This window comes from Acanthaster planci, linkage group LG20 (assembly GCF_054643075.1).
Source record: "Acanthaster planci isolate LZ-2023a linkage group LG20, COTS_SCS, whole genome shotgun sequence".
Lineage (NCBI taxonomy): Eukaryota > Metazoa > Echinodermata > Asteroidea > Valvatida > Acanthasteridae > Acanthaster > Acanthaster planci.
The window spans coordinates 2,222,865-2,249,372 of record NC_141796.1 but is presented as its reverse complement, the minus strand read 5'-3'; the positions used below and the strand labels follow the sequence as shown (position 1 = coordinate 2,249,372).

Sequence of the window (26,508 nt, the reverse complement as noted above, 5' to 3'; positions counted from 1 at the left end):
ATTTTATTATACACGTCCGTGGGATAAACACTACGTTTTGTTCATGGTAATCCCACTTGCACAATGCGTGCACTGACTGTTAACCGTGGCGGATATATTAATTGAAGACTCTTTCTTTCCTTGCCTTCCACCTCTGTGGCCCGGGTTCGAATCCCGGCCCGGTCCACATGTGCATTGGGTTGTCAGTCCCAACCTGATTCCATGGGTTTTACCCAGAATATTTCTCTGCGGTTTTCCTTTCACCTCTCAACTGGAACTGCTTCTCATTGTCTCCTCTCTACGGGATGCTTGCGAGCTAAAGTGCCTAGGGTGCCTTTGATGAATCCTTTCTGTCATTACCAGAAATAAATGAAAAATAATTTAAACAAAAAATATCTCAGAACCCTTTTCTTGACCATTTCGACCTTGCTAGACAAATTGGCCATGCTTGAAATACAATACATGTATTAGAGACAAATTGTTAACAGGTCATGTTGATAGACGCTTGAAAATTTCGTTTTACGCATGCCTTGTCCATGAATGGATAAGCGTCCCTCGAGACGGGAGAAGCCGTATGACTGCAGACGTCTTTGGGTCGGTAAATATACATAATATGTATGTTGAAGGTCAGTTCCCCTTCCCAATTGTTCCTCTGAGCTGGAACTCCTAAGGGCAGAATTACAGTTCAGGAACCTTGTTCGTACAATTTTTCTGTGAAAAGTTGTGCATCCACATCGGCCAGGCAGGTCTTGTCTGAATCGCGTTGATGGAGCGGAAGAAATGTCCCCGACATAATTACTGGCCATAAGCTGATGTATGTTGAAATAGGATCCAGTCAGTGTTCATGAAAAGGCATTCACGACTAACGTGAACACACACTATAACCCTGCTGGCTCGGCAAACTGATTATCTTGGCGAGCACTTACCAAGTTAAAGAGAAGCCATGTTCCTTGTTGTGCCCTCACTGGGGGGTTTATTTTATCAGGTTGTTTGTTTGTTTATATAATTTGCTTAGATTTGTCTGATTGTTTTCCCTGTTCGCTTTTCAGTCAACTGAAATGTCCATTACCTGATGCTGTACCAGACTGTAGTTTTCAGGTCTGGTGCGTCGAACTCCCGAAAAGGTGGAGCGAGTGTACATTGTTCGTTCTTCCGATCAAAGATTGGCCCCAAATGCATACTTTTTCATAGCTTCGAGTAGACGTCGGCACATTCAACCTTAGGCCTACTTTTTTTTAATTTCCCCTTTCATAATGAAATGCTGTGGCTTCGCCAAGTAAACAGCTGTTTATAGTCTAGTAAATGTGAGACGTGGTGACGTGCTTGGGTGACCACACATTCATGCCACATTCGCGTTGTTCAAAAGCGTTCCACAAGCCGTAAGCTTTAGTGCACATCATAAACACTTTGTGAATCATCCTAACTTTCGTTATTGGCTACAAAGTTGTTGTGGTGGAAAGACAGAAGGTTGGATGTCTGAACATTGCAGACGTTTACCGGACTATAGTTGGAAGAAGTATATTTTTCTCTTGAATAACAGCACATTCCTGACGGAAATATGTCACACATTGTCTTACGCTTTTATTTAGGCATCATTTCAAAATTCCTGTCGGGTGACTATAGGACAGGGCCTCCGACCGATAACAGTGACTTGTGTTGAGTGAATAATTGAGGGGATGTTGCTCCACTAAAACCACACAGCCTTGGAAGTAATGCAATAAAAAGGCATTTATCAGTTAGAATTGGCCACTTGAGAACAGTTAACCCGATAGCCAGAGATACTAAATGTATCGGTCAGAGTGTTCTGTCCGACACCTACCCGATAAGAACTTTTAAATGGTGCCTTACTTACTTTAGAATAAGATATTCATACAAAATTCAGCAGTCCCGTTTTGGAGATTTGGTTTATGTTTTGTACTATCATTAATTCCTTCTTCCAAGAAGGAGCGAAAAGGGTTCCTGTGAGGACAGCAGGGTGGCTCCTTGGTTTGAAATAATTGTCCCCGTGGAGAGAGCTGGGTAGCTCTGGAAACGAGTTCTATAAGCAGGACATCAAAGTGTATTGATCTCGTTGAAAGTGTTGAAGACACAAGTGACAGTAAGTCATTACAGCCATAAACAATCTTAGCTGAGATTTCTGAAAGAGTTTGTTACTCTACGTTTGCTTGACTGAAATTTAATTCATACTATAAACGTAAGTGAAGTGATGTTTGCTACATGTGTGACTGTACTGTTCCATTAGCAATATCCTGAATACTCAAACTTTTTGATCGACCTCATCCCATGACATATTGTTTAAAGCTATGGATAATGAGCGTCGAGCTGGACCAAGAGAGGGTGCAATTTTCTCAGTAACGGGGGGAGGCTTTTGGTAGGAACTGAACTTCGCTGCTCCACGAACGACTATGACCAATGCACTTACTACAGTCGCGTTGCCACCAACCAAAGTACCACTCCAGTCCAAACTGGTTCTTTTCAACCAAGGGTGGGGTGCTTCCGCTAGAGGCGGTTTCACTCACCTGCGGTTTTATTAGATAAAGTCCCTGGTCAACGCGATTTTTTTGAGCACGCTTCGAAAGAATGCTATGAAGTTTATTTCAAAAATTTATATTTCAACTTGTTACACCCACTTCCCCTTTAATCTAATATGCAAGTTTACCCCGTTTACGAGCACCAACAATATGAATGCTTGTCGCCCAAGGCTTCAGCCCCATTTTACACATGCCTGAAAAGAAAAGGTTAGCCCACTCAGCAAAGAAACTCCATTGTGATCTTTATCAAAACACTCAAGAAAAAAGGCGTCAGAGATTGTGTGGTAAAAGAAAAATATTCCAGCGGCTGTCGTGTCCATTGAACGAGGACAAGCAAGCGGCTGTTTATTGGACCTGCAAGGCTCAACTCTTCCACTGGTTTCGACGAAATCTCAAGTGCAGTGTTACTCCCATCAGACGTCCGTTGCAAACACACTACTGACGGGACGCTGGATTACAATCCACCCAGGATAAATTACCATTTGAACGGTAAGACGACGAAATTCTCGAAACTTTGTGATTTGGTGGTCACTTGTGTGAAGTCGGTGTCTGTAGATTTAATGCTAAACGAGATAGGCCATGTTGGAAAAGGCCATCACGTCAAACTTTTAGGCATGGTGGAGATTCAATAGTGTTCTTTTCGGAATGAAACTTAAAATTTTCTTTTTTTTTAATTAATTTTGTCCATGAAAAACATTTTAAAGATTTAGTATGTTACCTTCCAAGTAATTATTTTAGTTCAGTAAAATCAAATAAACCAAATGCCACACGATCTAGCCTCCAGTGTTACCTACTGTAGCATTCAAGGACAACGGTAAACCTTTCCCCGAAATGATGGCATGCTTCCACTTTGGCAAAACGGTTGAACAAGACTTAGAGTATGTATTTTTTTGCTGAAAAGGAGCTAATTCACTGCTTCGATCGATCCCTCTTAAAGACGAGGAAGATTTGTCTTTCCTGTTCAACAATATGGACAAATTGGTCAGTTGTTTCTGTTTGTAGAACACATTTCATTGTGTGGGTTGCGTTAGAATTATACTGTTCTTTGCGAAGGTATTTTGAACTGACTTCTTTGAGATTTTGAATCCGATTTATTTTGACGTAGTATCACTTCCACCGGAAAGCAGTCAATTTTAATGCAAGCGTACTTTCAAAGTTGAGCAGAAAGAAAACATGACAACCAGGCTTATAGCAAAATCTCCGACTAAAATAGTTCACACTCTTCGGGTGCACCTGTGCTGGCAATGTCCGTATAGCAAGTCCAAGGTTAGTCCACTAAAGAAATAAATTAACACCTGTCACACTGGTATGTCAAAGCGACTTATTTCAAGCTCTCCCAATCCAATAATAATGACACAACGATTATGTTACACAATGGTTGCCTGTCCAAAGTTCAAACTTGATGGTTATCGAAGGGAACGTGACCTTGGTGCCCAAACACGCTGGTCTTTTTTTTCCCCGCTGGATTGCAGAGTGGTGATTATTACCTCCGTCAAGTGCCATCATGAGATTAGTAATTTAAGCGTATGCCACTACCGCGCATAAAAGTACGCATTTCGAAAGAATGTCTGAAAAATCAGTTACATCAGAATGGAACCAGTTACCACTGTTCAAAAATATGGATCGAGAGGTCAGACAAGAAGTCGAAGCTTGTACTTGGTCTGCAAAGGCAACACACGTAGTTTATACAGTTGACAACTTAATAATGCGAAATGGATATTAAAGCCTAGAATTCACTTTTTTTTATCTGATAACAGTAATAAATTATAGTATACAAAATGACCATTTCACCTTTCTGTTTAAAGTGTTGTCAACAGCTTTGCTTAGCAATGACAGTAATACCCCCTTATTTACTGAGAAAGTTAAGCAGGGCCCGAAATTCAACCTCCATGCACGCAGCCAATCGTTGATGTCAGAGTTGTCAGGCACATGCACCCGAGTTGTAAACGCGGTCAAGTTTACGGTACAGTGAATTCCGACCGGACTCAGAACCTTTTCTATCATGACGGTTCTGGCCATCGATCACGGCCATTTTCAGAGAAGGGGTGCCGCTTTGCGACTGGCTCACTTACAGTGACGGTTCCTGATGAAAGGACTTGGTTCTCTACAAAAAAACAAAATAGTGAATAAACAAGGGATACCACGGCATTTGTGTTTGATTTGCTTCAAGCAGGAGTGACAGTAGCTCTTTGCATGGCTTCCTCTGTTTTGTCCCGTCTCAGTTAAAAGTTGACGGGAAAAATTCATGGACTCAAACAGAAGAGGACGCTTCAATAGGGAATCTGCGGGCACCGATATCGATTATCTACAAGAATATCGGTTGTTGATGTCAAGGAATGTTGACCTAATTTTTCCCGAGATCATTTTCCTGGTGGTTGGCTTCAAACTCCCCCATGTTTGTGTACGTCAAGATAAGTGAACAACAAGCCCAAAACTTCCCATATAGGCCTCGTGTCTCTCACGTTAAACACCTGACCAATGCACAACCAGGAAAACCAGTGCGACTGGATGCAGACAGTTGGATAAAACAGTGGAAGCTTTCCGCTCATACAGACCTGTTGGCTTGATGAATTGTAGAACTGCACGGTTGACTGCTCGATAGTTCGAAGTTTCAGTCGTCCAAATGTTCAACAACGTGAAGGTTGAGTAGCTGGGAGATTCGACAATCCAAGGCTTCCGTGGTCTGCAAATTCAATAGTCACAACCTTTACAAGTCCCAAGGTTGAAGAGTCCGAAAGGTTATTCGTCTAAGTCGATTGTGGTTTAATGCTCCAGAGGTTCAGTAGTGATAAACAAAGTTCATTGGTCCTTAAAAGCAATACAAAAGGTTATGGAAGGGAAAAGTTAAGTTTGGGCTATTGAACCAGGAATGTTTTTCAGATCAATGAGGCTTCACTCTGTTGAACTCTGCTTACCTATCGGGATTTTGAACTGGAGAAATTAACGTAATGGGGCCATTGCGCCTTCCAATATCAAATCTTTGCTTTACTGAGTCAATACATGTAGCTGACCCACATCATCAGAATTCATTCTCGGCTCAGGTCACAGTAAGATCTGGAGCACAGACAGTGACATCAACTTCCGACGAGACAGGTCAAGAGTGCGGGAAGTCGGAGCAAACATCTTCCTCGCAGTGGAAAGTACTTTAAAACTGACATCATATTTTTTCCCCGCCGTAAAGTCGCTTTTGAGAGAATCGCGGCGTGGTCAGTACTCCAGAATGACTGCGCTAATATCGATTTCTTGACCACGAGGAGTAATTTTTGCGCTGAATATTAGTGTCTAACCACTCCAAAGACGACATCAAATTAGTTATTATTCTCACCTCGTGTTTAGAAAGGACTTTTGAACTGCCGAAACAGAATGCATTTCAACTTTTTTGTGCTACATTTCAAATATGTACTTGTACTACAAAAGAGTTAGCGAATATTTCCTAATCTGTCGATGCACTGCAACATACATATACCAAACCTTGTACATATCCAGCGTTGATCCAGATTCCGCGGATTGTAGATCCCAGACACGCAGAATTAAGTCTCAGGATAGGAAAAGTATGGAAAGCCCTTCGAGTTGGGATAAATGTTGAGTATCCTTAGAGAACAAAGAGAGCATGGGGAGGCGGGGAAATTTAGGCCAATGGTTTGTTCAGAAATGTAAAGTACAAACACTGCCGCAAACTGCATGCTTGCTGATCAGAGAAACCTCAAATAATCCTACCAAAGGTAATAGATGGCCTGGTACTTCGATCTCAGTAAATTGTTTCTCATAGGCGGTATCAAGTATCGTCGAGAAAGATTCTGTTTGGATCAGAACGCCAGGTTCTCCAATATTATGTCAAATATCAATAGATGTCAACTATAAATCGAAAGATTTACCCATTTGGTGCTAGACAGTTGGGCATCCCTCGAGAGGCCTTGCTTTCTACGGGGCATGTGGCCATGCACCCAAATCTGTGATGGATTTAAACGTTGTTCGACATGTTATTTGGGATGAAATATTGTGTTTAATATTTGTATTGTGTTTATATTGTGTTATTTCGTGTCAACACTACCGGTATGTACTTTTATTGTCAGAGATGATGAGGGTAGCATGCTATAGAACATGTGGCACATTTTCTAAGGTCGTCGGAAGACCTCTTCCATGACCTTTTATTTTTTAAATGAACCTAGTTTGAATTAAGTCATTTTGGGGGGTAATGTTGAATATTTATGGTGAAATCATGAAATATAATCCACAAGATAGTGCATATTGGTTCTTGTTAGCGGATCTAGTGACCCGTCTTTTGTGACTTTATTTCTAAATAATGATGTTTGACAACGTTACAATAGGTGTTTTGGTGGTTTATTTATTGATTTAAGTGATGTGTGTGCTATTTGTAATCTGGATTCAAGTCCTTACATGTAAAAAACAACCAACATGAACCGCAATAATCATTTAACTCACCATGAACCTTTGACCTAAAAATGGTGTTTTTTCATACTCTCTAGAGCTAGTGCATGGTAGCCATTTTTTTGTTCTGGTAAGAGCTTTTGTTCCGCAGGGATGCACGTGAGTAGACCTTTTGTGCTATCCCTCCGTGCCAGAATGTGTGACAGGAACGATGGCTGTTGTACACAACTTCAATAGTATAATGTCAACAACGTTATTTGCACACCACGCGTAACCATAAAAAGAGGCCGAAAATGGTATTTTAATGGCGGGACTTGGAAAACCTTTGTATGGGAAGTGGGGTATTTCTCGATTGGACTGCCTCATTCCCATCGCTCTGCTCCCCGGGTTTTTGTCTTATCGGTCTTGTGGTAAGTGAGTTACGGGCTTAGAGCTGTGCAACATCATTAGGGGTGTGAGCGGCCACACAGTTTTACGAACGTATGCAGCAAGGTATGAGACGGAGAGAATCCCCCTGCTTTGTGTTGGTCATTGTCTCGCAGGAATCTGGGGAATTCCTTTCAGACATCTTGGGGGATGTGTTAAGTAACACTAGTCTGGAATGTGTATGGGGATTGGACATGTTGGGGGGTTACCCCTCGGTCTCATTTTTTGCTGGGTAAATTTACGAGACAGCTGAAAACAGCTAGCCAGGAGCTGAAATTTAAATATTCCCCTAACTTCGTACACGGTAAATATCAAGGGAAAACCTAACCAGTTTAGAAAACTCAGTATCGGGCACTTCATCCGAATTGTCCGATTGGTGGTCCGATTCACCAATTTCTTGCCAAATTGAGGCCACGTCAACCAGCGTTTGAACTGCTTCCAGAAACTGTTATAGTCGAACACAGATAAGAAGGGCACTTTTGATAAAGGTCATGTTTATAACAAGGATAGGTTTAGGTCCCCAGTCTTCGTTTTGCTTGGTTTTCCATTACTGATAATAGAAGGTAACTATTATAACAAGGTGATTTGTAAAGTCCTTATAGGACCTTGTTATAACAGTGTTCTGCTTTATATGTAATCTCGTAAGTTCGTAAAGCTCTGATTTTGGCCCCCAGAATAGTCATTTACATGGTCTTCAAAACATCGGTCAAGGTTTCCGTCGGGTATCATTCTGTTTAGACGCCTTATAAGGGGAAGGTTGATCCCAAAATTGAAATTAATCCTAGAGTGAAGCGATTTACCTAACTGGGCCGAGTTCAAGAACCCATAACATTAAGAACTCATGAGATGTAGGACTGCATGAAGGCAGCCAGGATTGGCCTTATGTAAACAGATGCCTCACTGTAAATCTCTCTGCTTGAACTACGTGATCGTACCATGGACTTATCGGGACAGCACACCTTCACGAAAGGCCGGAACACGGCGAACGCCCGCAGCCGCTTTCGGCCGCGTGGGTATCGTTGCTTCCGGCTACACGCTGGTCTCTAATTGGTCAGTAGGTTTTGCTATCGTGGTAGGTTCTTTGGTTTACCCATTTTACTGACCAAGTTGCTAATCTGTCTGGTTGGTTAACTAGGAGGTTTTAATAATAAAAACTGAGGAATATTAAGCAAGCTAATCGAACGAATACACATTTTGGTACTAAATGAATGTCTTGAAGGCATCACCTTGAATGAAAAGATGGAAGGAAGAGATAAAAAAAAGAAATTAAAAAAAATCATAATTGTCTCATAATCCAGGTGTTCCAGCAGAGAAGGGGGATGGCTCGGTTTGTTCTGCTGGCGTGTTTAATCACCGTGTTGGTGGTGTCGTTGGAAGCTCAGTGTCCCCCAGGGTAAGAGACCCAAGAAATAAATATCGTTGAAACTGTAAAGTCTTTGTAAGGTTTGGCACATTTTTCTTTTTTGAAAAAAAAATCACGAGAGAGAATCTTGCCTTCGCTTCTAAACAAACCCTGCATGGAAATTGGCTCTCGAAGACTGATTACTCCAGACAACGGAAAGAGAAGCAGAGAAATTATGAACTTAATTGTGCCATTTGGATGTTAGATCTAAAGATTTTCGCGATCAGATTGTTAGAAAAGCTCTGTTGGGATCCCACATGGTTTTTACAGGCGGAATGAACCAATCTAGAAAACAGGTGAATGTCTGTACATTTCTATATGAATATGTTTTGCCCTTTCCTTCAGTTTAATTTGGGCACCACTCATTCCAGAAAATGTTTATGAATTATTCTGCTGTGATCAAATGAATGTATTTCTAAATGTGTTAACTGTTTGTGCTCCTCTAATTTTTTAAAACCTGCTTCATCTCTCTTTGCCCTGCCATGGATACTTTCTTTTATTTATTGTTCACTCGGGACTGGGGTTCTATGTCGCATCTTTATTGCTTTGTACTTATTTTTGGTTGAATATTGAATAAAGATGATTAAATTAGAAATATACTGGCCATAAGTCTGACAGGCCGTACTGGAGGCTCGCGTAGATACCAAAAATGGACATGTCCATGTACTAACAAAATTTCAGTTCAATTTGTCATTGCGCAACTTCGGGGAGGGCGGAGAGTTTAATAGGGATCCAGAGCAAAGATTCGTTGGGAGTAACATTTGGTGCAATTATGCAAGTGAGTTCAGTGACCGCAAGTTCAGTGGCATGTTTGCGTTTGAAACAGAAGCCATTGCGAGTTCTCAAGTGTCGATGGTACACAAATCACTTAAAAGTGTCGTTGGGACAGGCCAATAAAGTATCGTCGTTGATTTCCACCCATTGTTCTTTTCTCTTGTATTGTTAAAGGGGTACACGTTGCAACACCCACGTAGGTGGCGCTTTCGACAGGAAGGGTCTCCTGGAGAATCTGCTTGAAAGGTTAGTTTGCGTACTACGCATGCGCATCCGTCCCTTACAATTATTTCAACAGCGTATGTCTTGGCAAGTGATGTGTCCGGCGGAGAAAAAAAATGACAAGAGTAACTTGCATAGAGAATGAAAAAGAAAATCGCATGTATACATGTATTCGGGGGAAATGGAAATATGGGCGGTACGCGAGAACGGTACGTCCGATTGTCACCAATACGGTGTCAAATGTCTGCAAAGAGTTACTAAAATACTCCTAATTGCCAATAAAAAAGATCGGGTATGGGATCCCCCCCACTTTGAGATGGTCCAAAAAGCTCGCCTCTTCTGGGGTTAATGTCATGACAATAAAGCAGAGAATATGGGATGCCCTTGCACAGGCGATCCACACTTCATGACGAGGCTACGAGGAAGTTGTCGGTGCAGTGCCAAGGCCAAGACTCCGTCGGAATGAACTTTGACGAAACAGGGGAAAAAGCAGAAAAGCAGAATGCAAATGAACATAAGAAGCATCTAAATCGGGCAGTCCGTCTTTGTGTCCAAATGGGGCGGTTTTAGGGTGACACTGTTTTTCACTCTTTGACTGGTTAGGAAGGACCTCGATCTTGCTGAGATGGACGACAAGAGTCTAAAGAGGGCGCTAGACCTGCTGGAGCACGAGAGGAACCGCGCGGGGGCGGTTCCGAAACCGGCCGAGCATGAGCGGGAGGCGACGATCAAAGACGAAGAACTCAAAGAGCTACTGCTTAAAATTCTGCAAGAGTAAAACACGGAGGAAATTTTCATTTTTATTTAAGTTGTAATTTAATATTCGACAGAATGGAATCGTCCCTTGGTAACATTAGTCCCTTTTTTTTGAAGTTATCCAGCTGCAGATAATGGAAACGAATCTAATATACTGGCATTTGCACATAATTCGTAACGCATCTCTTGGGCAAAACTAAGTCCGTTGTTACTCATACGGTACCGGCTTAAAACTCCCCGTCATCTGATTGTTGGATCGTTAATCCCTTGTCATTGAATTACGCATTCTATTCAGTGGTACCCGTTTCAACGGAACTTCATTTTACTTGGCTGGATCCCGCGCTCATTTCATTTATCTCGTTTCCAGTTTGATGGAAATAGTCTATGGACGGAAACCAGTCTAACGGGTAGGCCCTACTACCAGTGGGTAGTGCTTTGGACATAAATCTGTTTCATGAAATGATGGAAGTTAATACAGTTATGCGAAGGGGGGATATTTATTCTCCTAAAACATAGCTTTGTTCAGGTATTGTATAGCACCGCCAACGAATGTTTTCCCTTTGTGCAGTGGTAAAAATAATTTCAGCCGATATGACTGATAGAATGTTTAATTCCAATGCTAAACGGAAATATTTCATCTGCTGCCTACGAAATAATTCTTAATATTGCACTCATAAAAGAAATCATTATTTGTAAATTTATTAAAAAAAATCTGCGGTAACTTAATTGTATCGCTAAAGAGACAGTATCCCCCACTTCAGGTAAAAATTTATACCGTATTCGGCTCTTCCTCACGAGATATGAGGATTTTCCAAAGCTCTTATTTTGGGGAAAGGGAACCGACCTGTTAGTTTCAGTTGTATTTGTCAATGTTATTTTTAAGTATTCAACATATTAATATAAAGATGTTTGTCACAGCAGACTACTACCTGGCTTACGAGTTACAAAAATCAAACAGAATTGCAAAAAGCCAAATACCGAAGTGCTTTAATATCTACCATATAAATGGACATTGCCTACGTTGACATCCTTTATCAGTCTTTCACAAAGTCTCCTTACTAGCGACACATCCTTTATTATGCCTATAGATTCCTGGCCTGTGTTATTTGCTCTAGCTAGACGCATCCCCTCTACGGCCAAGAAGCGAGAGGTTGGTGTTACCCAGGATTCGCACACGGTGCGCCCTCTTGCCCCCCAAAAGTAGCCCCATGTGCTGAAGACATGTGACCGTGTTTACCGCAATGCATTGTGGGGTTGAATGTGGATCATCGTTTGCTAAGAGTAGGAGATAAAGCTCACGTATACATTAAGAAAGAGAAATGTGCAATCAGATTGCTTGCAGATGTGGAACATAATTTCCTTGTAAATTCCCTATTTATACAAAACAGACGGCTTTTTTGAAACAGATATAGTCATATTAGGCCTATGTTGACCATACTAGTGTGCACACCCATGACCCCCATTCTATCCGACCATTGCACTGCGGTGAACACTAGGGGTATTCGAAGACTATTCTCTCAAGCAGAAATGAGTCGCGCATGAATCGGTATCAATATCGCGCCAAAACGTGAATTAAAGTGCTAGATGTAGATTAATTGAAACTTTAAAGTTTCGCTTTTGTAATTTGAAGGTGACGGGTTGGAGATTTGTAGTTGAGAGGAAAACTTTTCTTCGTGAAGACATTTTAACTGAAAGTTATTGCAATGAGATAATTCGGGAACGAGTCAGGGATAAAGTCAGTTTTAATAAAAGTTGTTTCTGGTTTGATTACGGAACTGTTTGAAATGTATTTGTGTTGTTACAGATTCAGTAATACTGAACAAAGTCATGATTGTAAGAGTTTCAAAATGCTAATCCACACTCAGTTGCGGAAATAATGTTTTAATTAAAAAGTGATTCATAAAACTTCTGTTCACTTCGTTAAAACAGCAAAATCCACAGGTCTTCGTTTTTTCCCCATTGCATTATTCACACCTTTCACTTACGTGAAAACGTACGCTCACGCCATACTAGTAGATACTGTATTGTCAACTTTGCTTAGTCTGGTTACCAGACTCGATGATTCTGACCATTCTACGCATCAAGGGTCCAGTATCACCCAATGTCGACGTGACCTTTCTAGAGCCTGAAAGTGAAAGGTCACGCAGCTAGCTTCCGGAACCCACGCGCTGTCCGCCCATTTGGGATTTTACATTCGGCCGTCCTACCACGTTCGATAATAAACCACCCCATGAAACACTCATGTGTTTCATGGGGTGAAATTTACCTACCGTCCTGTAGTCGATGGTTTCCATGTTCCTTTGATTTGACATAACGCAGTTGTCAGCAAAGGTTAAATAAAATATTAGAATCTTTCGTAAAAGTAGATCATTGCTTTATAAGTTTATTACCTTATCAATAAAAAAGTGTGTGAAATATTTTGATCTGTTTATATTTCGGCCTTTATTGACAGACTACGTACGTAATGTTCATCTGCGTGCGAAACCGCCACATTGGACTGTTCTTCATATATTTTAGATTTTCTGAAGTGATGGCTTAGTTTCGGGCAGGATTTTATTTTCTCTTTTAAGTCAGGTAATTTTTCAGTTTCTATGAATTAATATCCTACCAAATGTTTTCCAAAGCCTTTTTTCTAAGTGGGGTTTTAATAAGAAGGAACTGAGCGAAAACAAATTACAAAATCCAGAAGCGCGTCATCAGGGGACAACTTTTAGTTTTCCGGAAATAGCCGAAATATTCCGAAGTCGTCCCGCAGTATGTTCGGCATGTTCGGATGTACAGTTGATATTCGGTTATTCCCGGCCGGGTAAGTAGGCCAACTGTTGAACGTAATCTCCCGTGTCCTAATGGCATGGCAGCCGTTGACCCTACATTTTTTGACTTTACATTGAAATCGAAGGTCGCCTTGGCCGAAATCAATGCCAGGCAAAATGCAGAATATAACTGAAAGTCTCCTTGGTAATCTCTCTAGATGAGAATCTAGGAAGAATCAAGACCCCACGACTACTGGTAAATGCCACACACGTACTGAATGCTCCACTGTCATCAAAAACAGCCCGGCTTTCAACTTGTTACCCCTGAGCCTTGCGTCATATCTATTTATATCCTTGGGTGATGCCTAACCAAAGATTTTGTATTAAGAGTCGTCAGGGAATCTTTTGTTAGGGAACCAGACTATACTTTACTCTGCCAAGGAGGTGACTTTCCGTCACTTCGGGAAACAGAAGAAACTTAGAGACCAAACTTTTTGTCAAATGTTTGTTTGCGATTAATATGGAAGTAAACAACATTTTATTTTGAAGCTCTGCCAATTTGTTCGTTGGATTATAATGTCTTAGCCATTTGATAGATTCTTGGCAATTTACAAGGTCTTCAAGGGAAATGGCACGACAAATTCCTCACTGGTATGCGTCGTCTGCTAATGTATCAGTTTTCAGGCCGACGACCATTATGTTATTATTGCGCATGCGTACGCGAATACACAAACTAAATGCACGCACAGTCTATGCAGTGGGGACTAAACATACATGATGCGCGTTTAGGAGGGTCGACAGAATTCGCGCACTGTGATTGGTCAACGCGTTGCGAACTCTTGGAGGCGCACTATTGTGAATCGCCCTTATTGTATTTTGGCAATATTCTCCCTAAAATGAGTGTCAAAGGAATCATTTAAATCTACTTGCTGGATATTCCTTAGTAGTCGCTGAGGTCCTCTAATTAGTGGGGCATCGGCCACAATAGAAGTTAAAAAGCTCCTTTTTGCCGAAACCTAGTATTTAAAATATATCAGTCGTGAATTGAAGAAGGAACATGATTTTAAAATTCTCATCAATCAGGCCTACGCTCAACTGCGGACCGAAAGCCTTCCTTGAGTTATATGTCTTGTACGCAAGACAGATAACTGTCTGAAATTTTGACAATTTCAGGCTAGAGAGGGCGCACTAACGACGCAGCTACCGCGTGCATGCTGCATGCGCTGCAGAGCGGCGCGCTTGCTGGGATACTATATCATGTACAGTGTGGCTGCGCTCACGAGCATTGTGCAAAGTGACTGAAATCAAGTTGTGAATAGTGGTAAGTAACATAACTAAACAATTCCAGACCATGCCGGTCAACAAAGCAAGATATTCTTTGCCCAAGATTTGATTACTGATATTGAGACTGAAGTGGTTATAAAAAAATTATAAAATAAAGCAAAGGGTGGACGGCCAACATGTGCCATGCATGGCGCCCTACATCATCATGTACATGTACATAGCCCCACTAGTGTGGCACGGACTCACACTCCCGATCCATCCTTAGCCACATATCTGTATGCGCAATTTCGTGTCGGCATGATTTCACTCACGTTATTGAGGTATTTTCCAGTCTTTTTGCCTTTATCCATTCAATCGAACGGGCTCACTCTTACAGTCGCCATCTTTAAAATAAGGTCATTAAACATTATGTCACTTGACCCCTCATTGTCTCGACAGCTCTTCCATGTCAAGACATCTAAACTGCTGCCAAAGTTTTGGAAGAGCCCATTGATACATGTACATGTAGTATCTTATCGCTCAGTCCGTGTATTACATATGTCTTGTAACAGCCGTTGAGACAATTTTTTTTTTTTTTAAGAATTGAAGCCAATGGAACAGCCATCTTCAGGCCGGGGTCAAATGACGTAAAGTGCAACAGACACATTTAAAGATGGCGTGTGAGAGTGAGACCCTGAGATTGAATGGGTAAAGGCAAAAAGACTGGATCAGAGCAGCATGAGTGAAATCATTCAAATAATGTGTCATGGGAAAGCAGAGAGACGAAGGAACATTTGTGTACATGCAAAAAAAAAATTGCGCCAACGATTATAAGAGGGTGCGCCAAAGATTTGTCCACGCCGACAAAAAACTGCATATACATACGGATGTGTGGCTAAGGATGGAGCGGTTGTGAGTGCCCATGCCACACTAGTGGGGCTACTTTACTTTAGGCCTTAACCTTTAGCGAGTAGTTTTAAGGTGTGGATGCTCTGTTAATGCCTCTTGTGTGTCGACGCTTGTTGATGTATAGTGCGATAGTCTTTCTTGTCTCTGTCGTGGCCCCAAAACAAGATGGTGGCCAGTCAGGCTGCAGGAGCAGGACCGACTTTTTCACTCAAATTTCAACACCCGAGCATCATTTCAGATAGATGTGATATCATAGAGCAAAGAAACTGTTTCCTTGATGATGATACATTGAATAAGACATGTAGGAGACTGATTAATATTGAAAATTAAAAAGAAATGCCTAGGCCTAAGCCTAAATGTGCTTGAATAACTTGGTTAAGCTACATGTATGTTGAAGCTCGATGATGCTTGCTGAAGCCACCGGTAAATAGCGTGACCCAAGTAAGATGGTGTTCGTTACCTTCAGCACTCTGTTCCTATAATGAGCAAAATATTCTGCCTTTTCGAAGCTACATGTATCTATCTAAGAAAGTCGTTGGTGTTGTCCTCTGTCATACATTTATCAGAAAAAAAGAGAACAGGGCTTTTGTTTTTTGAGGGTTGCCAGCTGTTCAGTCAAAAGCAGACATTGACTATGTTAATTATTTTTCAGGCTTCTCTCCTACGGTAGTTTTCCAAAGACCTACTTCTCTCTTCACTTGAAAGTGGCGGAAAGTACTGGGCATTGCTCTCAACTTAGTCAACTCAGGCACCGAGATCATCCTTTATTAATCAAGAATCAACCCGCCCCCAACTCCGCCCCAATCGGAACAGCTGCTCCTCTCCCTCCACAGACTCAACTGAGAATATAGCCAGTGACCCTTGACCTGTAATTATGCTATCCATATTTTCATAAACCAATATGTCCATTTGTTTAACCCTTTCATCATGAACAGGCTACATATTTTGTGGAATGGTCCTTTTTATTGATTACATGTAGCTTTATTTTGCTTGTTTCATATAATAGAGCCAAAAAATCCATCTTTAAAAATCCAAAAGAGAAAAAGAGGGGAACCTTCACCCTGTGTTCATAGTGGATAAACCCTTATGCATGCCAAACAATGGCTACATGCATTGTTTGACAAGCACAAGGGTTTATCCACTATGAACACAGGGCGAGGGTTCCCCTTGTTTTCTCAGAATGGCGCAATATTCATTGAGAATTTGCATCTTGGCATGAACAGAAAGAAGACCTATTAAGCTTGTTATCGTTTGAGCTCTGAAGACAAATGACAGTGCATTCGATTTGGATGCTTCCATATTTATTTGAACTGATCAAATCAGAGAAAACATATTTGCCTCAGAGGTGCTCTTCATTGAAGTTTTCATTCAGTATTACAGCATTGCGAATTACATTGTCAACAAAGAAAATTGTCAAATTGTGTCCAAGTTACCCAATGCAGGTTTCATTACAATTGAGGCAAAATTCCACAAATCCGAAATATAAAGCTGATAATTTGGGGTTGCCAATTTTACCATTCTTGGCCAAACATTCTGCTGTTCCTCGGTGGGTTAAAGTTGTTTTGTCTAAACACTGCTACGAAATAACGCCCATTGCATCGTTATTTTTTTTTTAAACATAGATTGATTGGATTACAATACAACTATTGTGGAACTACTGGAGGTTAACCATGGATGAGCGAGGTACGGTAGTAGGTACTACTTTCTTTAAACTCTAACCTCTTTTTTACTAGGCACCATCCCGAATCCTCCGAAATCCTCCGATTTAATGAAAAAAAATTGCATTCAGCCAAAATCCTCCAAAATTTCTTGAAAATGTCATTTGGAGGTACTGGTATGCCTAACTGCCTGAATCCTACAAATTCCTCTGGCAATTCCTGTCATTATATTGAAGCAGTGTAAATGGCATTATTGAGCTATGCATTGATTCCAAAGAAAAATATTGGGCTGAATCTGTGCTTGACTAAGTACAAACAACATTTTTTACAAGGTCTAATCCACGACCTTCACGCATGGCATCCGTCTAAATCAGCCATGCACTTTTGCCATACACCCTGAATCCTCCAAATTCCTCCACTTTACAGAAAAGGAATTTTAGAGGATTTGGGAGGGTTGGGGTTAAGCGTTACCGTTGCCATAGCCTATTTTCTTACCAAAGATCATGTTGCAGTAGTTAAACATTGCTACATAACACTTTTTACCACAGATTGACCGTACCGCATTGTAACCGCATGTACTGTGAACTGCTTGGAGGTTAACCATAGATGAGCAAGGTACTGCTTCATTATTTAAGCTTTACAGTTTCCCTAGCCACATCTTCTTACCGAACAGGTCAGGTTGCTGTGGTTACATGAGAGTAGTAATAAAGATCTATAATGGAATGTGAAATCGAATGTCCTGCTTTTCCCGGAGAAATTCGGCTACCTTTCAGTGACCCATACTTATTCCCATCCAGCCGAACTCCAACACCAGGTTTTGTGGAGATGTAAGGGTTAACATTTTGGTTGGGTGAATATGACTACAGATGCCAGTCGAATGCGATAACGTGTCATTAATTTCAGTTTCCTTTTCATGGGTTCTCAAAGCAGGTGCTGTTTGCGGAAAATGTTTGGTGCTGTGTGGAGACCACATCGTGTTCCAGCTGACTCGTCTGTCTTCAGATGGGACCGTGTCCAACATCAGAGCAAGATAGGGAGCAGGTACTTATGCAGAAGTTGGTTTATATTCGTGCAAAAAACTCTCATAGTGGCAATGATGCTATGATGTTAGAGTACGCAACTTTTGATTTCCATGTTTTTGAGCACAGACTACAGTTTTCATAAGTATTCCCTTGATCAGCTAATCATTCAGATAGATCGCGATTGGGCTTTTGTAACTTGCGAGCACCAAAATTGCCACATTGCCCTTAGAATAGTTGATGGATTGACGTACATGAAAAACGGTGTTTCACACAGGGATTTGAAACCCGGTAACATCCTTCTGTCAAACATGCACTGCGCTATTTAAATGCTAGCAAAGAGGTTAGAAATGTTGAATGGAAAATGTCCCCTGTCATCGTTAAGCTGTCCGACGTAGTCGCAACGCAGGTTACGTCTTCTTTGACCTGGACAGCTCGCAGTAGATTTCCGAAGATCCAAGCAGTCTGACTCATCTGCAGCGGTCTACCGTATCCAGGGAGGTGTCTGAGATCCATGGCCTTTTCCTGAAGTGGCGAGCACCAAGCTCCTCAGAGGCTACTGGGGTAAGGGTTGAGCAGGTCTGGTTCCAGGTTTCCTCGAGAGTCTGAGGCATCCTTAAAGCATTAGGCGTGAGGAGACCACTGCAGAGTGGCGCTGGGCAAACAGAGGATTATGGAGCTTCTCGATGTCAGGAGGACGACGTGAGGCAGGGCCTTGGCAGGTATCGTTACGGAGATGAAGAAAAAAGCTGACAATAAGGAGACGGTGATCTGTGATGCCAAGCTCAGCACTGCGAAGATCCGGCAATCGGAGGTGACCCTCCAGCGACCGCTGACCAGGATGTGATCAACTGTCTTGCTGGTGATACCAGTCTTGCTGCACCAGGTGATTCTATGGATCTGCTGATGCCGAAACCAGGTGCCGAGGATCTTAAGGTTATGTGTAGCACAGACCTCAAGCACGCGGTCACCGTTGTTGTTGGTAGTGGCGGAGGGAAAGGGGTGTGGTCCAATGACATGTTCATGGCCAAGATAATCTGGGCCAATCATAGCATTCACGTCCCCAAGAACGATGGTAATGCCGGAGCTCGCTATTTAGTAGCTGATGGAAGTTGTCCTTGGTTTCATCATCAAAGGCATCAGTTGGAGCGTAACATGAGAAGACACAGATGTATCCATGGCAGTGCTTTAAGTGTGCACAGAGTAGGCAGGGACTGAGAGGTTTCCAAGTGATGATAGATGCTACATGGCGACGATGGATGGCCAGGGCTTCCGCCTAAGTATGGAGATATTCATGACCACTCCAGGGAGGACGGTAGTTGTCAAATGACTGCCTCGCCCCATCCCGTCCATCTGACCTCCTGTTGACCAGCAATGGAGATGTCCGGACGGGAGAGTTCAGCGGAGAGAAGCAGTGAATGACCAGGTGAATTAAGCGTGAGATTGTTCCAGGTGGCAAAACGGATTTGATGGCGTGCGAGGCGAATAGGTGACAAAACCACAGAGGGGACATCAGGGGAACCCCTTCCTGGCGGGTTTGGGGGAGGCCCGTCATTACTGCCAACTTTGAGTCGTCTAGAGACAGAAGATTTGTGCCTGGCCGGGATGAGCTAGGTCTTTCGACATCAGGCACTCGTAGCAAAGTTGGTGTATGAAGGTTGGGTTGTTGGTCCAACGCCCGCGGGCTGGGGCATTAGTGCCAGTGACCAAGTCCGGATGCTAGGGGGTCGCCTAATAGGATCGTGGTGGAGGTCCATTTACCATCCCTTTCCATTGGACGCTGCCCAGCCAGAACTTCGGTGGATGATTTGTGTAAATTTCGTATACAATGCGACCGGGACGGCGTGATGAAAGTCTCTCAAGGTGGATGACCATGGGGAACCTGGGTTACTAGTCCAAGAAAAGGTTTTCAGGGAATTTGAAGAACAGCAGCACGTTGAGGGACTCCATCCTACATTAACCCTCCTATGCTGAAGTCACTCTTTGGGTCATTTGGTAAACACCTCAAAGATGCACAGCTGTGTTGTGTTGTGCACTGCACCAACAGTCCCTCACAGGAATATCAGATTGCACTTTTTGTGCTGCCCAAGAACTGTGCCTCACTGTTTCATGTGCATCATTGTGCAGTAAACCAAATGCAGTGAAGAGGACTGCACAAAAGACCCTGGGCCATTTTGTGCTGGCAATCTACTGTGTACACACTGAACCTGTGCATGTTTGAGTTCCATATAGAAACTACATGCTCACCAGTGACTGTGGGCATTGGTGCACATTTGTGCTGTAAAACCAAAGGAGGGTTAACCCAGAGTTCTCATTGGACGGGCAACAAAACCAAGGTCAATTTGAGAAGCAAGGAATAACTCTGATATGCAAGCTCTGTAAACAAGAGGTCTTTACACCCAAATACCCGGCGCCAAATATATTGGGAGGATACTCAAGGAGAAGTGGAAGTCACGTATCTAGGGAAACATACATGTGTGGCGAAAAAGCTGAAAAGTCTACGAAGGATCTTGCAAAAGAGTGAAGAAATAGTTCATACACATCTGCAAGCAAGTTTATACAAGCCAAAATGTCCTCCTTAAAGTCTTCTGGTAACATCAATTGGAAAACGGTAGAAGATGTAGCCGGGGAGTTTGTTGACGCAAAGAGCTAGGTTAAATAATGCCAAATCCAAACTGGAAAAGGCTAAAATATCAAGTTGAACCTTTCTTGTCGGATATGAATACTTTTGTCCATTGCAACTGAGAGCGCCTTTAACCCATTTTAAAAAACAATCTAAACATTTAATAATACTTTTGGTTTAAAGTGATAATTTTTATAGAAAATGTAACTGGAAGTTTTTCCTTTTTAGCCAAAAAAATGCCCAAATTTCGAGTTGAACCTTTCTTGCCTGATATTGTCAGTGGTAACTTAGAGCGCCTGTCACCCATTTTACGAGGCAATCACAACAATTGATAATACTATTTGTTTAAAGTGATAAGTTTTATGGAAAAACGTAACTCAAAGTTTTTTCATTTTAGTTGGAAAATGCCAAAATTTCGAGTTGAACCATTGGTGCTGGATATGAACACTTGTCGATGGTACAATAGAGCGCCTAGCCTGTCACCCATTATATTATCAAAACAACTAGTAATAGTATTCGTTATTTTGATAATTAGTTAAGAAAGATTTCAATTTCACCACCAAGAAAAACTTGTCTATTTTATTTGTGTGCGAAACTCGACAGTCGAAAGTCAAAACTCGATAGTCGAAACTTGATTCTTGAAACTCAATACTCAAAACTGGATACTTGATGTTTAGCAACACACCTGTGTGTACTTGTATGTGGGGATATCGCACACTCAGCCCGCCACGCACCGGCAGCCTGGCCTTGCCTGACCCACATTGTTGCGCATGCCCAAGCCAAGGATTTCACTGCGCCATGCAGTAATGTTGGTCTGAAACCAAGTGCTCATCAGCGTGTACACATTATCGGTATATCGAGATCTCCACGTTTTTCATGCATACGGGACAATTGTATGGTCGTGACAGTGTTTTAACTAACACCGCAATGTAGTGTTTGCAGTTTAGTGCCACGCACCGCGCGCCATCTGAACTGTACATGGTATACTATGCATAACATCGATCGGGACTATCTTGATTCTCATGTACATTGTTGCGTGCAAAATCACTCAGTTGACTGGCCTGGCCAGATTTTGTGGGTTTGTCAAATGTGCAGCATGGGGGATAGTCGCCGATTGCTCGCTGTACAGCTGAAAAACTCTAGTCAAAAGTTACTCAAATTTCGCTCGTTGACATTGGCATTTTCAAGGGGTAAGTTCCCCAGAACAAGTGTTTGCCAATGCAGACAGACAGTAATGACCTCTTTTTATCTTTACCAGGTACCAGATCTGGCATCACCTAATGGAGTTAAAGGCATTAGCAGTGTGGTTGGTCCCCTGTCCGTGGGCTCATCTTCTGACATCACTGCCCTGATAGAGTAAGGCGATGGCAGCGTGGTTGGTATCTTGCTTGTGAGCTCATCTTCTGGCATCACTGGCCTGATAGAGTAAGGTGATAGCAGCGTGGTTGGTCCCCTGCCTGTGGGCTCATCTTCTGGCATCACTGTCCTGATAGAGTAAGGTGATTGCAGCGTGGTTGGTCCCCTGCCTGTGGGCTCATCTTCTGGCGTCACTGTCCTGATAGAGTAAGGCGATAGCAGCGTAGTTGGTCCCCTGCCTGTGAGCTCATCTTCTGGCATCACTGCCCTGATAGAGTAAGGCGATAGCAGCGTGGTTGGTCCCCTGCCTGTGTGATCATCTTCTGCCATCACTGCTCTGAAACAGTAAGCCATCTCTTTCCCAGCAGAATTATACTAAACCTGATTTTGGTGCCCACATCGATTTGCTGAACCCATTTCTTCTTGTACATTCATTCTTTTACATGGGCAATCCTGGATAAATTTGGCCCGCAAAGTCCTAAAATAAGTCATGGAAATCAGGAACATGCAACCTTGGGTTAATTTTGATGGTTTTACGGAATAATGATAAATGTACAGGCTATCTTTGTCAGTCTGTAGGAGTGGCAATGGTAGGTGTTCATTCTACCAAACAACTTCTCTCTGCCAAATGGCAAGAAATGTCATGGAAATTGTCGTATTCTAGTCCTGGAAGGTCTTGAAAAGGTTACTGAATTTGAGCAAAATTATTGAGTTTGGTTTTCTGATTTCTGTGGGAACCCCTCTTGTGCCAATCAGACTCCGTCCGACCTGTTACTCCCTGCACTGCCAAGCACTGTATGGTTTTTATGGATCTAACAGCGACCAAATGACTAAGAGTACAGATGCTAATCACGAATGGGCTGAAATCTGGACGATTAGCTCATTTTGGCAAAATATACCGAACCTTCCGCTCTGTGATCGGAAAACCTTAACGGTAACTTGGTCTTGTTATTTGTTGTCATTTTTTTTCCTTCTTAGAGTTGGGAAGACCTTGTCTCCAGTCGGAGGTGGTGCAATGGCTGTTTATGTCCAGACCTGCTAATGTATCCTGCGTCACGGCGCGAGTTGGAGGACTAGTGATGAATTCTCTATAGCTGCTGACATAAGTTATGTCATAAGTAGCACAGGTAAGAGTCATGTTTCGGCAGGGTGTATCTGGGAACGGGGGCCATGCCCCCCCCCAAAAAAAAGGCAGCCAAAAAGTAATAAAATTCCATTTTGAACTGTGTATGAATAGCCCAACATGTTGCCAAACCCCTCAAAAAAATCTCAAAAGCAAAGCAAAATCCACTCCCCACTCCAAAATTTGGGTCCTGGATCCCCCCTTGGTTTTTGGTTAGCAAAAAACAGTGAAACCTTTTGATTAGCTTTGATAGACGGGGGCACCCTGACCTTGGGATGGCAGGGTATGCTGTGTCAAGCAAGATGGTGGGGATGAGATGGCTTTGCACTGTGATTGGCTACACTGTGCATAACCTCTGACCATGAGGTTATCACTTCCTGTTATTGAAGCGTTAATTAAATTTGTGGGTTCAGGCAAAATGGTCGGCCATATGATACAAAGGACTTGGTACAATCACAGTGTGGTTATTACAGTATCACTGACCACGTGTCGTTTGGCAATATTTTTTAAATTAATGGTTATTTTGACCAATTATAGACGAACGAATAAAGTGTGGTGAAAATATTTTCAGTAATAAGGATGAAAAAGAGAAAAACTGTAACTGTCGCTTGTATTTCAACGCATTGATGGAGCTCGTGCACGTGGCAGAAATCTACCCAAAATGCTCTGCATGTCGTTAGCTGTGACCCAGTGTGATGTATTTCCTTCACTAAAATCTGTGCAAGGCCGTCAGCGAAGAGACAAGATAAAGATTAAACCTTGGAATGAGGGCTAGCTGGTTGAATGCACCAACCATACTAAAATTGTTCTCATTTCCTGGTCTAAGTTTCCTTTTCCTTGCTGTTTCATTGCAAATTACCAAAGATCAATGGTCAACATTTCCTGAGACATGTTCAAGGAGAAAATTTGGGTTTCAGAGTTTTGATAGAAAACCTCATAAAGGAAGCGCCTTCCCCGTTGGCATAATTAATTGCCAAAAGATTGAGATTACAGGCTAAAACAGCGCCCTCAGTTGTCCAGAAAGGCATGATGTCACTTTTTAATTTCCTTTCACCCAAAAGGAATGTTAAAGTTTTCAAGTTCACGATGTGCAGTCTTATTTTAGTCCGTCAGAAGTCCTGTCATGAGTAACAAAGTCTTTGCTTCATAGTTCATTTTCTGACTAGAAATGGTTGACAAAAATGTTAGCTTTAATCGAGGAACTGAGGTCGAGTTCGGGCGGCCTACTTTTAATGGGCGGCCTGTTCTTGTTCTCGCGCTCGAACAGCAATAACACAACCTGAGAATACTTTTCTTGGAACAGGACCAATCTCAATCTGTTGGAAATTCATTATGCCAACAGGGAAGGTGCTTCTTCTATGAGTTTTTCTATCAAAACTCTGAAACCCAATCACAGATTTAAATCAAATGATTTTAAATCAAAAAATCTGATTTGAATCACAAAAATCCAATTCCAATTTTTTAAATAAATTTAAATATATCCTCAACCTTGCAGGCTCCTTGCCAGGTTTTACAAGAACAGACTTAAAAACTCGTGAGATTCTAGTTTTTGAACAGCTGCACAAAACGGCGAGATGGCTTACAAAGCCACAGACAACGGGAAGTTTTGCAAGATTAACATTTCTCATTTTCCACAACACAGAAATGAATGTTTCTTTTTAAAACAGAACAGAATTCAGGACAGTCATCCAAACATTAAACATTGGAGAACGTACATGGATGCCTCCATGTTGCTTGCCCCTAACTACATGTACAGTGTACCAGCAATAATAGGTTGTATGTTCCCGGCGTTTGAGCGGCCGACCCACAAACAACAAATCAAGCCGTTTGTGAACATATGAGTGCAAGCCACCCGAACTCGGCCTTAGCGTCAAACCACAACTGTTTTGTATGAAATAAGGTGTAAAAATAAGGACGGTACAAAGATCCTCGAATGTTTGTCAGAATTGTCTCAGTATTTCGCCGTAACTCGTCCTCCTGTGTTTAATTTCATCCCAGGCATTGTTGACATGGAAGCTGTGCGTAAGAACCAGATCTGCAGGGCCGATGAGAAGAGCGCCCTCGCCTCCTTCAACAAGGAGAGAAGCAAGATGGAAGACAAGATCCTGTAGGACTTCCCAGAGATGATCCACAAGCACATCAAGAAGAGGAAGTAACTTAAAGATGCCAGTCCTCGCCTCCATCACCGAGGAGGAACAGTTTCCAAGATTGCATGAGGGATCTTCATCAGAATCTCAGGCACTGATTCACGGAAAGGCAAGGAATGGAATCAATCTTCTCAGAGATGCAGTTCCTTGCTTCCACCTTGGCGATGGAGTGAGTCTCTCTGCATTTGTACACTACTCAAAAGGATCAAAGGATCAGAATTAAAAAAAAAAGACTCACTTTGTAACGTGTGAGTGTCATTTAATGTGGTTATGTTCTGGCGACAAAACAAAAACTATATTGGTTCCAGTCTAATGCAAACTTTCTCTGCTGAGTACTGAAGTCCTATGATTCTGAAAAACACTTCGGTCAGCACTTTGTCCAGGTCTCCTACACAGGCGTAAAAAAATGATGAAAGTGGAGTTTGGGGAGAATATGAGTTGTTAGAATGATATCCTGATAATGTGAGGGCGCTATTCATGAGTTGGAATGATATCCTGGTAATGTGAGGGCGCTATTTATGAGTTGGAATGATATCCTGGTAATGTGAGGGCGCTATTCATGAGTTAGAATGATATCCTGGTAATGTGAGGGCGCTATTCATGAGTTAGAATGATATCCTGGTAATGTGAGGGCGCTATTTATGAGTTAGAGTGATATCCTGTTAGGTGAGGGCGCTATTTTTTATTCTGAAATTGTTACAGCTGAGAAATGAAGCACTTCCAAGATATGATATGCATGGCAAACATGAAAAAAATGAACTGTTGAGACCTTTTTAAAAAAATCCATGCATGCATCTGTACCACATACAAATGAATATCACATTGCTTAATTATTTACAAAAATGATAACTGATACATTTCCTAGTTGTCTGTGACCAGCGAAGTTCATTTCTGACTAAAGGGCCCTCCGTTGTTGAGAAAACTGCGCCCTCTCTTGGTCTTACTCGGGGCTCAGTGTACTCGGAAACACATGCATATATCAATAAAGTAGACACCTGGCTGAAAATGTCTGATCCTTGAAGTTTTTTTGAGTAGTGTATAGTGGTATGCACTACAGTGCTGCTGTGATGAACAGGGAAGGGTCTGAACACTGCTTGGTGTAGCAAACCTCGCATCTGTTGCGATTTCAGGGGGTGATATTTAGTAGGCCCAAAACTTGAACCGTTCTAGTGTGTGTT

The 26,508-nt window shown here is 42.1% G+C and overlaps 1 protein-coding gene and 1 long non-coding RNA gene across 4 annotated transcripts; both read left to right on the top strand.

Moving 5' to 3' along the window:
* Positions 1-2,808: 2,808 nt before the first annotated feature.
* Positions 2,809-12,254, top strand: LOC110975561 (uncharacterized). The gene is made up of 4 exons (XM_022228143.2): positions 2,809-2,999; positions 8,624-8,718; positions 9,676-9,747; positions 10,327-12,254. The coding sequence occupies exons 2-4, from the start codon at positions 8,645-8,647 to the stop codon at positions 10,499-10,501; spliced, it is 321 nt and encodes a 106-aa protein (XP_022083835.2). The 5' UTR covers positions 2,809-2,999; positions 8,624-8,644; the 3' UTR covers positions 10,502-12,254.
* A 2,214-nt stretch (positions 12,255-14,468) lies between these two features.
* Positions 14,469-26,336, top strand: LOC110975489 (uncharacterized). Of its 3 annotated transcripts, none has more exons than XR_015423490.1 (8): positions 14,469-14,553; positions 16,057-16,272; positions 17,027-17,087; positions 17,611-17,677; positions 17,993-18,103; positions 21,963-22,405; positions 23,039-23,187; positions 25,182-26,336. It is a non-coding gene; the product is annotated as an uncharacterized LOC110975489 (long non-coding RNA). The 3 variants fall into 3 exon arrangements; XR_015423491.1 differs by having other exon boundaries at positions 17,990-18,103; XR_015423492.1 differs by lacking the exon at positions 17,611-17,677.
* The last annotated feature ends 172 nt before the right edge of the window (positions 26,337-26,508 follow it).